Source organism: Myotis davidii, unplaced genomic scaffold, assembly GCF_000327345.1.
Source record: "Myotis davidii unplaced genomic scaffold, ASM32734v1 scaffold61, whole genome shotgun sequence".
In the NCBI taxonomy this organism is placed as follows: Eukaryota; Metazoa; Chordata; class Mammalia; order Chiroptera; family Vespertilionidae; genus Myotis; species Myotis davidii.
The window spans coordinates 584831-599869 of NW_006291729.1; the positions used below are offsets into that span (position 1 = coordinate 584831).

At 52.2% G+C, this 15039-nt stretch overlaps 1 protein-coding gene across 1 annotated transcript in view; it reads right to left on the reverse strand.

The window, feature by feature from the left end:
- The window catches only part of KIDINS220 (kinase D-interacting substrate 220kDa), a 57007-nt gene extending 42045 nt beyond the window's left edge, over positions 1-14962 (reverse strand). Inside the window, exons 1-10 of the mRNA XM_015564937.1 lie at positions 14941-14962; positions 10437-10579; positions 8769-8867; positions 7414-7512; positions 5902-6000; positions 4994-5092; positions 3284-3382; positions 2368-2565; positions 2031-2129; positions 871-969 (exon numbers count right to left, since the gene is read on the reverse strand). Of these exons, the coding sequence (XP_015420423.1) occupies positions 871-969; positions 2031-2129; positions 2368-2565; positions 3284-3382; positions 4994-5092; positions 5902-6000; positions 7414-7512; positions 8769-8867; positions 10437-10544 (999 nt within the window). The 5' untranslated portion in view covers positions 10545-10579; positions 14941-14962. The remainder of the gene's footprint in view (positions 1-870; positions 970-2030; positions 2130-2367; positions 2566-3283; positions 3383-4993; positions 5093-5901; positions 6001-7413; positions 7513-8768; positions 8868-10436; positions 10580-14940) is intronic.
- Positions 14963-15039: the final 77 nt, after the last annotated feature.

The following is a 15039-nucleotide window of genomic DNA, read 5'->3' on the forward strand; positions in this document are numbered from 1 at the left end:
CCGCCCCCCCTCCACCGTGACCTCGGGCAGCGCCTCTACACTGCCCCAACTTTCCCTTCCTCCCTGAAATCAATAAAAATATGTTGTTGTTTTTTTAAAAATAAAGATGATCAGGGAACCATCCTGCCCTGTGCACTGAGGTTGGCATCACTGTCTTAGAAAGATTCTTGCCCCGTCCTTGGAGATGAAATAGGCTTGTCTCATGGGTGACTCCACACGCTGTGTTATTCATGAAGAATTATCACCATTTCGCTCAAAAATTCCCAATACATCTTCCCCACGGAAAACTACACACGGCTGGTAAAGATGATCAGGGAACCATCCTGCCCTGTGCACTGAGGTTGGCATCACTGTCTTAGAAAGATTCTTGCCCCGTCCTTGGAGATGAAATAGGCTTGTCTCATGGGTGACTCCACACGCTGTGTTATTCATGAAGAATTATCACCATTTCGCTCAAAAATTCCCAATACATCTTCCCCACGGAAAACTACACACGGCTGGATGCGTCACTGAAGTCGCATCCAGGGGACAGTCCACAGGGTCTGAGTAAAGCGGATGCAGGGCCGCTTTGGGCACCAACGCCCACCGCGGGGTCTTCGTAAGGAAAGCGGTCTGCATCCCACACAACGCGGGCAGGAGCGAATCCTGGGGACGACCCGTCCACGGCTGGTCAATAGCAGACACTGCATTTTCTGAACACATTTAACTCACGTAAGAAATGACACGCTACGTTTCCCTGTGAGCTCACAGCTCCTCAAAGGACACAGTGCCCCTCAATGTCACATGGAGATTACTAGTAACATCGGTGTCATCTCATGTCCAGCACGCAGGACTGGCCCTGGCTGGTGAGGGGACGGAGGGTCGGCCTACCTTTGTGCATATTTCCGTGTCAGGGTTGCACTGTAAGATGTCTCTCACCATGGTCGCGTTCCCTTTCTCAACAGCCCAGTACAGAGCAGTTTTATTGTCCTGTCAAGAAAAACAGCGATGGCTGCATGTGGGACGCACGCTTTAACACGCTCTTACACATACTAAGGGTCCTCCTGCCGACAGCAACGGGAGGGCTCGCCCACAGCTGCGCGGCGGGAACACCGGGAGCCCTCGCCGCGCCCCAGACCGGCCTGTGGGGCTCGTTGTGAAGGGAGCCTGGGAGCTTCTATCACTTGGCACAGAAAGCACAAGCTCGCGTGGCCGACAGCCGCGTGCGTTTCTGTGCTGTGACCAGGCTTCGGGACCGCGCTGGGCTGCAAGCCGTCAGGACCTGCGCTCCCCCACGGACAAGGGCCCTCGGCGTCCCTGTCCCGCCTTCTCAAAGGGATGCACGAGGGTGCCCGACACATGCCTCGGCGACTGCTTCCGCCACGGTTAGCTTCCTTAGCCCGCCCCGCCCCCCCCAGGCCAATCTAGATCACATCCTTTAAAATCCGACCGAGTTCAAAACCCAAAAATAGGCCAACACAGGTCTTGAAGTGGAGCTAGAGATTTACTCGTTTGATTCAAAAATGGGTTTGGATACAAGTGAATAAAGCAAAAACTGAGCGGAAACCAGAGTGTCCAACAAAATGAGTTAAAGCTCTGAAATATTGGATAAACCCACAAATTTAGGGATGTTTTATCTAAATTAATAGCCTTTGGGCAAAGGCTGCCTTGGCAAAGCCCACAGGCACTACCAGTGCCCAGGAGAGACGGGGAAGGAAGGGGCGGGGAAGACAGACAGAGGGAAACGTACAGGAAGTGAAGACACCGCCGTCCGCACAGCACACTCGGCGACACCAGCCTCAGCGCTCCCGGCTGCTCACTGCGGGACTGAGTGCACTTCTCCATCAGCGACAGGGGTGCACTCAAACCCGAGCTACCGTAACTCACTTCTCTCTAAAGCTAACCTGGATCCACACAGGAATTCCCTAACAGCGCCGGGCACGTGAGAGGCACTGTGAAGCCTATCAGGGCTTACGCGGGCAGGCGGCACTGTGATCAGCCAGCCTGACAGCCCATCACACTCCGAGCCCACCACCCGCAGCCACACGTACCTGCCCTCGAATGTCGATGTCCGCGTACTTCTGGAGCAGCGCGCGGACGATTTCCACGTGGCCGCCTCTGACGGCGCCGATCAGCACGGTGTCCCCACTCTGCAGACAGACCACAGGGGAATGAGCAGCAGACGAGCACGCTCTGCGGCAGGTCAATGCGTATAATGCAACCGCTTTTCCTGGCAATCCCGCGGCACAGAGGCCTCTCCCTGAAGGGAGGACTCTGAGGAACGAACAGCCCCCGAGAGAAGGCCCGCGTGCAGGAAGAACCTAGGGAGGTGGTGGGACACTGAGGTCGTCTCCCGCCCACGTCACTAGAAGACCAACAGGCACCTACCCTGTCGGGGATGTTCACGTAGGTGCCGGCATCCAGCAGGTCCTGCACGATCTCCGTGTGCCCCTCCTTGGACGCAATCATCAGCGCCGTGTTGCCATCCTTGTCCGTCAGGTTCACATTTGGGTTCCTCTTCAAGATTTCTTTCACTGACTGTGTGTAGCCTCCTTTTACAGCCACGATAAGTGCAGTCATTGAATTCTAAGCAAGAAATTAACACATTCTAGAAAATATGACTTATGCCACAATAATGCAATGTTTTCAAGCAGGTGGCCTATCACAGTTGTTTCTGACAATAAAGCATCAACATAAATAACCAAAAACACACAAGTGCCAGGAGGCCTGTTTCCTATTTTTGAAAATCCATTCATCCCCCGAGTCCACAGGACCCTGTGACCTTCAGTTCTTTCAGTGATGATCCGACAGTGGGCAACCTCCTCACACAGGGAATGAAGCATAAAACAGTGGGTCGGGTGACCCAAATCAAACACATTCTAAACTCAACCATCCAAAGTAAGGCCTTTCAGACTTCAAACGAAGAATTGTTTATAACAAAATCTACGGGGGAAACTGAAAACAATGACTTAATAACTACAGAATATTTCACTAAAAGTATATTCTTCTTTTTTACAGTGATCTAGAAACCCCATTTTCAAAAACTTAAAAAACTGCACATCCAGTTTATAACAATAAATCACCTAGCACACACTTCATGTGCATTGGCCATGGATCCTTAAGAGCAGAACCTGGCGCACATGACACCTGCCACGTAACACACTGTCGGCGTCACAGAAAGAGGGCGCCTGTCTCCAAGTATCACTGAGAACCGCAGGCGGTTTCTCAGGTGCCAACAGGAGAACATCCTCTGAAAACGCCCAGCACGCCTGTTACCGGCGGTGAGCACAGGGACGGTACGTACGGCGCCTTCTTGGTCCACGTCGGCGCCCATGGCCAGGAGGTGCTTCACACAGTCCAGGTGACCCTTTCGCGCTGCCCACACCAGCGGGGTGGTTCCGTACTGTGAAAGCAGCACACAGTCACCATCGTATCAGCGGGCGCGAAAGGAGCCCGTGCTCGCCACAACGTGGACAAACATCATACTGAGTATTCTTAGATTACTGCCTACACCCTCATAATTTTAATTGTAGCTAAATCACATTTCCCCCTTTTATTTCTCCAGGTTAGGCGATTAGCCGCTGCATGAAATACCTTTTAACCAACTTTATCTTTTATCATCAGTGACTGAATTTCCCATCATGAAGTCACACACACTGATCTTCCACAAGCCCCACTGCTTCCATGTCTTGTGAAGCACAAGTTCAAGTGCAGCAGTGTGACTACAGGGGAAAACGGCAACAATCAAGTGCCAACCACGGTTCTAACGACTTCACGTGTAACCCATGGAATCCTATCACACGAGCGAGGACACGTGGCCATGTCGCATTTTCCCTGAGAAGCAGTGATGGCTCCAAGTCACAAAGCTAGTGATTAGGAGGTGGAGTTGGACCCTGAACCTACAGCCTGGCTCAGTCCGTGCTCTGACCCACACCCGCCTCAGCTCTGCCCTGGAAGGTGAGCTGCAGCCTCGGATGGCACTCAACAGCACCTCCTGCTGGAATTTGATGCAAAAGGCATCAGACACAACTCCCCGTACTCTGTCTTGGGGGGCGCGGCGGCCAGAGCCAGGGCTGCCACAGGGACTGTGAGCTCGAGGAGCCCGCAGGCGCATGAGCCTCTGCCAACGGCGTCCCGGGGATGCTGTGCCGTGGAAATGCCATCATTCTGCACAGCACTGCAGCGCCAGGCACCTCTGGCTACTGGGCGCCTGAGCTGGGGCCAATGTGACTATTTCATTTTATTTTAGTTGATGTGATCTAGGCAGCTATGTGGCCGGTGACCACTGTGCGGACGGCACCTCTCTGGGTCCCATCAGACACCCCAGGAACCACAGCTACAAGCTGCAGCCTGGCTCTCCCCGGGGGCAGGGCCTCTGAGGGCAGCCTGGACGCCAGCCCGCGGTGGGAGGAGCCTGCAGAGGGAGGGCAGTGGTCCAGGCCACCCCGTGGAGCAACCTCAGGGGCGGGAGAAGGAATACCGGAGGCCCTTCCCCAGCTCACTCTTACATCTCTACTCGCCCAGGATTAAATTCCTCCTAGCTCCTCCTTTGTGGATAACGTTTTTTTCTGGCTCAGACGCCTTCCTAAGTCTACAAAGGAACAATCTTCGACATCTTCAGAGACGCTCTAACTGAGCTCCTCCTCTGAGCCCTCTCTCCTTCCAGAGCGAACTACCCCAGACCACATGCTCCAAACCACCCTCCCGCCAGCCAGGCCCTCACCCTACTCAGCAGGGCACTCTCATTGGAGGGTCCCTGACATGTGACCACGTCCCTGCAGGGGGGACTCGGACCGCCTCCGCAGTCTCCCCGCTGTTTCTCAAAGCCGGGCCCTCTCCCCAGGAAACCTCCCCGCTCCCCGCGCACTATGGGCCCCATTTCCCTTGTTTCATCTAGAAACGTACGCAGTGACCTCCTCCCGTGTCCGCACAGCCTCAGGAGACGGTGTGAAAACTTGTCACTTACACTGAGTGACAGCACGTGGACGGGAGCCTGAGGGGCCTGCTGACCTACCTTGTCGGAGCAGTTGACCTTGGCGCCATTCTGCAGCAGCAGCTGCACTATGTCTGCGTGGCCTCTGCCTGCTGCCCAGATGATGGGGTAGACACTGTACTGCTGGCGCACAGGCAGGCAGGTGGTGGACAGAGGGGAGGGAGGGAGAGAGGCAGGGAGAGAGGAAAGAAAAACCTTTAGGCAGAAGCTACAGCACACATTTGCTAAGAAGAGTAAGTAATAAATGGAATAATATGAAGTAATATTTTTAATATCAAATTACAGACCCTTCTCCACTTTAGAAACACACCGCACTCTAGCCTAATTGGCAGCTGTGCCCCTGGCATTTTAGTTTCAGCTCATTTAATCGGGTTATCAGGCCAACAGGCAGGACTGACAGCAGGCGTGTGAAACTTTTCTTACATGACCCTTCCACGAACTGGAATAAAAGTTCTTTGTTTCAACTTTATTGAGGTGTAGTGGACACAACTGTGAGATAAAGTGCACATTAAATGATATATCATCAATAAAAATTTCTTAATCTGCAATCTGAGATCAAGTCTCGCACAAAGTAGTAACGGATATATCGCCATCTGTAAGACACAGAAAAATGTCTCTTCTTTAAAAAAAAAATTTAGATTGAGATACAGGCCCACAGAACACCGGCCAGAGGACTCAGAGTTTCAGACTCCTTCCGACATGCAGACGGTTGTAACTGACAGGGAAGCTTTGGAGTCACCTTTTGTTGCTACGAACTGAGAAGCAAGCTGAGCCTGAGAATGAGTGCTCCTGCGCTGCGTCCCCCTCTTCATTCGGATCTTTAAGGTCCGGGTCATCTGTGTCGCTCTGAAGCCTACAGTGCCCGCAGCTGCGGTCCTCCCCCGAGAACTGGCCACCGAGCCCGCAGGCGGAATTGAGCGCACGCTTACCAGCCCAGTGACGTTGGGATTGGCTCCATGCGAGAGCAGCAACTCGACCACATCAGTGCGGCCTTTGTAACAGGCCCACATCAGAGCTGTCCATCCTCCCTGAAAAGGGGCGGGATAATGTTTGGTTGTCTCCACGCACAAAAAGGCCAGGGATTATAGAGCTGGACACTCAGTCAGGTCTTACATACACCAATACTTAATCTGTAAAATGCCTGCCCAGAGTTGTTTTAACATCACGCCCCACTTTAATTTATATAACCACCCTAGGCCAGCCTCTCTGAGATAAAATCTTCTCTTGAGAAAACTACGTCCAAGTTTGCCAAGTGAACAGGCTGGAACCGACCGCCGTCAGCAAGCGCTGCGGGTGGGCGACCCCTGGAGGTGCTCGAGAAGAGCCCTCACCGGACTGCCGACATCAGACCCCAGACCCAGAGGACGCCCCCCGCAGGGAGCCTCTCCTCACCCAAGTCCCAGGACCACGCCTTCCTCACAGGCAGCGGCCACTCCCACCGCCAGTCCATCCCAACTCTTAGGGAGACACGGTCCTGTTTCCCCGATTTGTGGGGCTTTACACTAAGACCCTGTACATGTGAAAAGGTGTGATAATTACTTGGGGGGAATGAGAAGTATGGAGAACCTACAGGGCTTAGGAAATCATTTGTGACCAATCTTACCACACCCTGCACATCCGCGGTGTGTGCTTACACGTCCTGACCCCTGGCAGACGGGTTCAGAGCAGCCTGACTGCTCTGCTGGGGGCGGGGGGGCCAGGCCCGCCTCAGTCTCACTCCTGAGCCACGCGCCCTGAGCAGTACCCCTCGGCTGGATCGTTCCCGGAACAAGGGACAACCACAGAAGTGCACGATGGTGGGAGGCTGCAGACTTAAACACTCAGACCGCCTACACGCTGAAGCATCATCAGCAAAGTGATGCCTGTCTCACAGATCAGGGCAGATCACCTCCTTTCTTCCTTCCTTCCATTGTTAAAATGAACTTTCCAAAAGACTAAAAATTTTGCAGAATAACTAAGCCAAAAACGATCCCTTTCTTAACCTTTATGCTTTAAGCAGATGCCAAGAGCAAACAAGAGCCACGATAATTAAGAATCGTATCTTGTCAGCTTGTCATGTATAGATGGCATGTCTGAGCACAATTACATGTTAAAAATACGTTTATAAATGTTAATCTGAAAATTATGACTAAACAACTGAAACTATGTCCCTCTTAAAATTCCTCTTAACGGAAACATTCCCTCATAAGTTCTAAAACACTGACACACTAAATGGTGGTGAGCATTTTTAACAATAGTTCAGAATTTTAAACTCTAATAAACTAGAGATGATGACTAAGGATATTCTAGAAGAGGCAGATATTATACTGCCTGGGTTTAAACATCCTGAGGGTCATTTAATGACATCCTCAAAACAGCTTTGTGTCACCTCACCCCAGCTCCCCGGGGCCTGTCGCCGGTCACAGTCCCCGCCGAGGGCGAGGGCGGGAGCAGCGCCGTACCATGTCCCGGTGCTCCAGGTTCGCCCCGCACTTCAGCAGCTCCTCCACCACGTGCAGGTGCCCTTCCTTGGAGGCCGATATAAGCGCTGTCCAGTTATCCTTGAACACAAGACACTCTGTTACCGTTTCGAAACCAGAAATAACATTCAAAACGGGGGAAAAGCAGCCTGAAGACACGTGACTGTGCTGCCAAAGGATCACGCCAGACTGCATTTACCACTCGACTCTAACGTCACCCTGACCCTCAGCCGGGGGATGGGTCTGTCTGCCTGCATGACTACCATGCGCAGAAGGGGTTCCACTACTGCTTGGTCAGTCTTTTCCCCAGACTTCTAATCACACCCCAGGCTTTCTAAAAAAGAGAGAAGATGACTAGCAAAACCTCAGAGCTAATCCTGTGCTAGCAGCCATCGTGCTAAATGAAATTAAAGACCGTAATGAGACTTAAGAGCACACCCACAGGCGGGCAAACTAAAGCAACCCCATGATGAGTTTAGAAACGATGTGATAAAGAAATCACGTATTCTCCTTTATTTTCTTAAGTAAAGGCTACAAGTATCCTATCCTAACTTTTATTCATGAGTGTAATTTAATTCAAATGACCACTCAATAAAAATCATCAATTGAAAATAATCAAGTAAAAAAAAGAACACACAGATGTAACCCTAGTCAGTTTGCCTCAATGGATAGAGCATCAGCCTGTGGACTGAAAGGTCCTGGGTTTGATTCCGGTCAAGGGCACATGCTCAGGTTGTAGGCTCGATCCCCACTGTGGGGCGTGCAGGAGGCAGCCAATCCATGATTCGCTCTCATCATTGATGTTTCTCTCTCTCTCTCCCTTTCCCTTCTTCTCTGAAATCAATAAAAATACAAAATAAAATGAAAAAAAAAACAGATGTAGGTGTGTAAGTAACCCTAAAAAATAATTCCTGGGAAACAGCAAGAGAAATGAGAGCCTCCTGGAATAGTGATCGACTGCTCAGAAGTGGAGTCAGAAGGCACTGCATCTTCCTGGCTGTGACCATGTAATGACACCGGTAACAACAGACAGCATTAGGCGGCGTAACTGGTAACACGGCTCATACATGGGTATTTTCTAGGCAGGCATTTGATTCCGTGTGTGTGCTCCCTATTCACAGTGCCATCTACATATAACAACATGAAGAGCTGAGACCTTTCATTCAAAGTGAAAACGTCTCTCCCTTTTAAAAATTAACTTAGCATACTACTGGGCAAAGCTGATATGTAACTGGTAGTACAATTGGCCGCCCATTCGTTTAGAATCATTTCATCAAACAAACAGCCAAGTTCAGGAAAAGAAAGAGAAGCCATGAGCGCCTCCTCTCTGGAGCTACCAGGTCTTCCAGGTTGCAGTTGGCTCCATTCTTGATCAGCTCCTTCACGATCTCCAGGCTGCCCTGCTCAGCGGCTATCATCAGCGGGGTCTGGCCGCACTGGGGACAGAAAGGACACGGTCACAGTCAGCGGGGTCTGGCCGCACTGGGGACAGGAAGGACACGGTCACGGTCAGCGGCGTCTGGCCGCACTGGGGACAGAAAGGACACGGTCACGGTCAGCGGGGTCTGGCCGCACTGGGGACAGGAAGGACACGGTCACGGTCAGCGGCGTCTGGCCGCACTGGGGACAGAAAGGACACGGTCACGGTCAGCGGCGTCTGGCCGCACTGGGGACAGGAAGGACACGGTCACGGTCAGCGGCGTCTGGCCGCACTGGGGACAGAAAGGACACGATCACAGTCAGCGGGTTCTGGCCGCCCTGGGGACAGAAAGGACACGGTCAGCGGGGTCTGGCCGCACTGGGGACAGAAAGGACACGGTCACAGTCAGCGGGGTCTGGCCGCACTGGGGAAAGGACATGGTCAGCGCTGGGCTTGACCAAGATGCCGTTAGCACCACGCTCTCTTTTTCACAGCGAGACGGCAAGCACTGCTTACAGGGTTTCTTGAATTTAGAAACACCTTTGAAGTCTTAAGTTTTCAATTTACTAACAATGTAAAAGTCAAAGAGAGAACAAAACCTTCTTTTACCACAGCATGACTAACCTGTTATCAGCACTGCAATTTCGTTCAAAAATCTATCAATACCATTAGCACCAGGCTCAGAAAGTCATCACCACAATGTAACCACCACCTTAGGGTACCAATGGGAACCAAATTCTCCCTACAACACAGTTACATTATGATACATGTACTATCAGGACTAAAGGGAGAAAGGTTCGCACATATACACATACATGTATACGTGAAAACTAAACTAACATCTTATGAGCTTATCCACTGGCAAAAAAAATTATACTACATGAAAAATACAGTTTTAAGAAACAAAATTATTTTTATTATTATGTTTTATAAAACATGTACGTACTTTGCTTAAAAAAATTCATACAAAAAATCTATTAGCCCATAAACTGTTGCAGCTGTTCATGATGAAATAAGATCAACATTGTATTTATATCTCGTCTCCTGTTGATTAGAAATATCTACTATAATGAGATGGTAAATGTATACTTCCCTGTCTTGTTAAAAAGAACACATGACTATTTCACTCTCTCTTAAAGATACAGGGTCTTTAAAATTCCAAGGTGTGTGGCATGGACACCTCAGAAAGGTAATTGGGGCTCCATTAAAGGAAATATTTCAAAGTCCTAATTTTGTTTGGCTAATCTATTTATAGAAGCTCTCTGAAGCGTCCTAGAAGCACATTAGATTTTAGTAATCAAACTTCCTGAATATTGATTATTCCATCTGCAAAAAAGGCAATCATGAATCTAAATTCAATACACAATAATTTATGTAAGTTCAAATGCATTCCAAAAATATGGAATTGGAAGTACATTAACTACAAGAAATTGTCCTTATCTTAAGTCAGTATCACCGAGGGAGGTGATACTTTCTTACTCACTCGCCTCACCCGTGTACACTGCCTGCACACGGGGCATCACACACGCTGCCTGCACACGGGGCACCACCCATCCTTGTGAGGAGCAGCGCCGCCCGGTCTCACCTCGTTTCTCTCGTCCACGTCTTTGCATTTCTCCAGAAGTGCCTTCAGGGCCGGGATGTTTTCCTCCTCCACATAATTGATCACACTCTGTGATATCAGAACCGACATGTTTGCGGAGACTGCGGTTACCTTAATCCCAATACCTGCGGAAAGCAGAGATAAAATACACAGAGTTGCCCTAGCTGGTTTGGCTCAGTGGATAGAGTGTGGACCTGCAGTCTAAAGAGTCCCAGGTTTGATTCCAGTCAGAGACACAGGCCCAGGCTGCAGGCTCGAACCCCAGTGCGGGCCTTGCAGGAGGCAGCCGAGCCATGATTCTCTCTCATCACTGATGTCTCTCTCTCTCTCTCTCTCCCTTCCTGACATTAATAAAAAGAAAATAAATAAATAAAATATACAGAGTGTGTGATTAGAAAAACAGCGCACCTCAGCTTGTACAGATCGCCTCCACTGGGCAGGACCGAAGGCAAAGCGCCCCAGCTCAGCGGGCGCAACGCCGGCTCCGGTCTTTCCCAGGCTCACACTCCCCTCAACCTAACTCCTCCAACTCCCACCCCATCTTCCCCATGAAAGAGAGTGCTCCCTTGCTCCCCGCTGTCTTCCCGCCTCAGTAAAGGCAGCTCCAGCTCCTCCTTCTAAGGCCAAAGCCTCCCTACGACTCACCTCGCCCTCTCACTCTGCAGCCCATCTCTGAGCAGCCCTCTGGGCTCTGATTACCCCTCACCACCCCACACCCCGCCTGTCCCGGCTGCCAGCACCTCCACCCATATCCCCGGCTCTTCCTACTTCCGTTCTGCCTTCCCACGGCCTACCCCACAGGCAACCAGGGGACGGGAGAGCGAAGCTGCCCAGAGCTCCTGAAGGAAGCCACCGCCTGCACCAGGACCGCCGAGACCTTGTGAAGCAGAGGCCTGGCCCTTCGCTCAGAGGCTGTGCAGGTCTGGGCGAGGCCCCTGGGTGGTACCAGCTCCCGGCGATGCTGCTGCGGAGCCGCTGCCTGCAGAGCCACCGTGAGCAGCACCGAGTCAGACGACAGCCATCCTTGCTCCCCGCCCTCCAGCGGCTCCTCCAAGCAGCGAGGTGGACTGGCATGGGTACTCCGGCCCAAGCGGCACGGAGGTCCACCCCTGACCTCATCCCCTACCACCCCTCGCCCATCTCACGTGAGCGGCACTGCGCCCCTCAGGGCCTCTGCACTAACCAGGCCCCCAGGGCCGCCCCTCAGCCTCCAATCACCTCACCAGGCCCGGCTGCCCTTATCACTTACCCACAGTGCCCCCCCCCTCACTCTCCGTTCTCCGTGGCACTTACCGCCATCACAGATACAGCACGTGCGCGCTTACTGCCCACCCACCACAGCCAGAATGTCAGTCCCAAAGTGTAGGAACTTGGTTTTATTCAACTGGACATTCAAATAAACAGACCTCAGCTCATTCATACCGTGCACCAAATACACATACTAACACAAAGCTGCCCTAAATGTCATATCCAAAGCACAAAACTTCCAGAAGAAAACAGACTATTTTGGATTAAGCAAAGATGTTTTTTGATATAACACTAAAAGCGTGGTGTTTTTAAAAAGAAAACTGATAAATCGGAGTTCACCTAAATTAAAACCTTTGCTTTGCTAAGAGGATAAAATTGTTCGGGCCTGGCGACGACGTCTGTTCTCCCACGCCCACTCCTGGACGGTGCCTGCGCCTGGCTCCCCGCCTGGCCCTGCACTGCCCCTCACAGCGCACGGCCTCTTTCCTGAGTTCACAGGCTCACGGGTGGCCAGGAATCATACCCACAGGACAGATGACAGACCCGGGGCCTCACTCACCTGGTTTAGATGATGGGAACTAGAACTTTTAAGCGGAAGAAAGGATTTTGGGCGCTGAGTTGATCCTGCAATGTGCTAGACTCTGGGGGCCTTGGGGTGGGGTGAGTGTGGTGTGCGTGTGGACGGAAGCCTCTCTCTGGGGCCAGAGACAGAAACTGCTGATGGCATGACTCCATCTAATGACATTCTGGAAAGGGAACATGAGACCGGCAAACACAGACCAGACGCCGTCAGGCTTAGAGGTGGGGAAGGCAGTGACTACAGTGGGTCTAAGAGAACCTGGGGAGTAGATTGTCGGTATCCTTACCGTGGTGGGAATTACACAATTATATGGCTTTGCCAAAATTCAAAGCTTAACACTAAAAAGTGAATTATATTACATTATATGTAAATAATACCTGAATGATACCTTACTTTTAAATAATCATCAAAAAAGGTTATGTTATTTGATCCTGTAACTTTATTCTAAGAATCAATTCTAGAAACACAAGAAACATGGAGAAAGGTTTTAAATACAACACAATTTTAGTCATGAGTTCAAAAAAACTTAGAGATGGGGATTCCACAAATTATGCTACAGTCACACAGTGGAAAAATATACAGTCATCAAATGGTTCCAAAATATGTACTGACAGAAAAAATGCTTGTGATGTATTAACTGGGAGAAAAAAATAACCTAGAAAACTATCTACACAGCATCTCAACTATATAAATTTACATTTTTAAAAATTACATTTTTTAAATACAGAAATGACGTCAATGTAATTTTTATTTTCTTTAGAACCTTTAATCCCTAATTTTCTAGATTGTGGTCCTTTTATAATTAGAAACCAGTAAGAGATTTTGTTAACAGTCATCACCAACACCCAGCACCTTCACTTATTCCCACTTCTTACAGGATCGCGTCTAACCTCAGTCAGGTATCCAGGATCTGGCTCTACCTACCCTTCCTTTTACCACCTCCCCCCCCGCCCCCCTTCCCCCACCCTGCTGATGCACTCAAAGTCGCCCCTGCGCCCGCTGCCCCCTCCTCTGCCATGGCCGGGGTGCTCCCCTCCCTTGAACACGCTCGCACCCAGTCCACACAGCACCTCCGCTCTCCAGGACCAGCCGCTGCCATTTCTCTCCCATTTCCCTCCCGTGCCGACACCCGCCGACCAGACCCTCAGTGCCTTGGAGCTGGGTCTTCCATCCACGCTGAGTGAAGGCTCCTAACAGGGCAAGACGCGCACTTCACCCGGCGTCAGCGAAAACGAGGCGCGCAGGGCACTGGTTTATTCCATCACCACGCGGTGGGAAAGGCGGGGCCTGGACCTCAAATGCCAGCAGAATTCTCATTCTCCACTGGCTTACCCTACCTTCATTACAGACCAACGGCTACACAAATGGGAATATGGCTGCCAACAGCTATCTGGCCCCAAGCCAACAGCCTCTAAGACCAGAGAAAGTGTGGATTTGCTCCCAAACCCAAAAGCCCCAGAAAAGGGCTCTGACTACTCAGATGGAGTCAGGTGCCAGCCTGGGACTAACCCACTCCAGTCACAGTCACAGGCTGGGAGGGCATCGCAGGTCACACAGTGTGGGCACTGCTTCCGGGAAAGGACTGCTGTGGCCTAGGCACCTGTCCCAACAGTGTCTCCCAGCTGTGCGTCCTCCCTCCGTCCTTCAGACCCTGCGATTCCTCGGAAAGGCCTCGCTCCGTGCAGAGCAGCGAGGGCTCCTGAGCTCAGGTCTCGATGGTGGGGGGCATGCACTCCTTCACCATCTGGCCCGTCTCACCTCCCTCCACCTCATCTTCTCCCGCCCCAGCCCATCCCTCCCCTCCACCCAACCCTGCTCCCTCCTCACAGCCACACGTCCACACGTCCAGCTCCAGCCACGCACCTCCCCGCCCTTTCTTCTGTCCAGGCCTTTGCTTACTGCCCCTCCTCCTAGGAGCCCGCCTCCAGTACAGGCTGGACAGCAGGCCCCCCGCCCCCCAGGCCGCTCCACCCGCACCTGCCCCCGGAGCCTGTGGTGACCGCGCTCACTCTACACCACGGGGCCAGTGCCTGCTCCAGACGCCTCCACGCCTCCACGCCGTGCACACCTAAGCTCACACCACACCCACCCTCCATCCTCCTCACCCAGGTCCACATCTCCCCTCGACTACACCACCCCCAGGCAGGAGCCACCTCACATCTGGCAGGACGCCCACCACCAGGGGCCAAGGAGGAGAAAAGCAGCCCCTACGGAGGGACGGTCAGGACGGGCGGGCGTGAGCATGACCTCCCAGGGCACCAGCATCAGAGGAGGTCGCTCTGACCACGACGTCGGACAAAAACAAGCCACTTGGAAACGCCATCTGAACACAGACAAGCAGGAGCCCTGGCCAAGCTGCCCCTCAACGCTCTCCTTCAAAAGCCTCTTCGCGGGGCACAGAGCACAGACCCCCACCCCGGCCCCCCGGCCTGGTCCGGCCCCTGACATGCAGTCACCGCGGCCCACGGCCTCTCCCCGGGATGTCCTTCTATGAGAGAAAACTCCTGCCTTTTGTTCTGGACCAAATGCCCAGCTCGGATGGCCGCCCGCGCCCTGGCCAAGCTGCCCCTCAACGCTCTCCTTCAAAAGCCTCTTCGCGGGGCACAGAGCACAGACCCCCACCCCGGCCCCCCGGCCTGGTCCGGCCCCTGACCTCACCCCTTCCCGCTGGGCCCCCTGGGGCTGGATTCTCGCCGCTGTCCAGGGCTCAGCGTCATTCAATAGCTGCACAGTCAGGTGAAAGGAGTTGAAACTGTG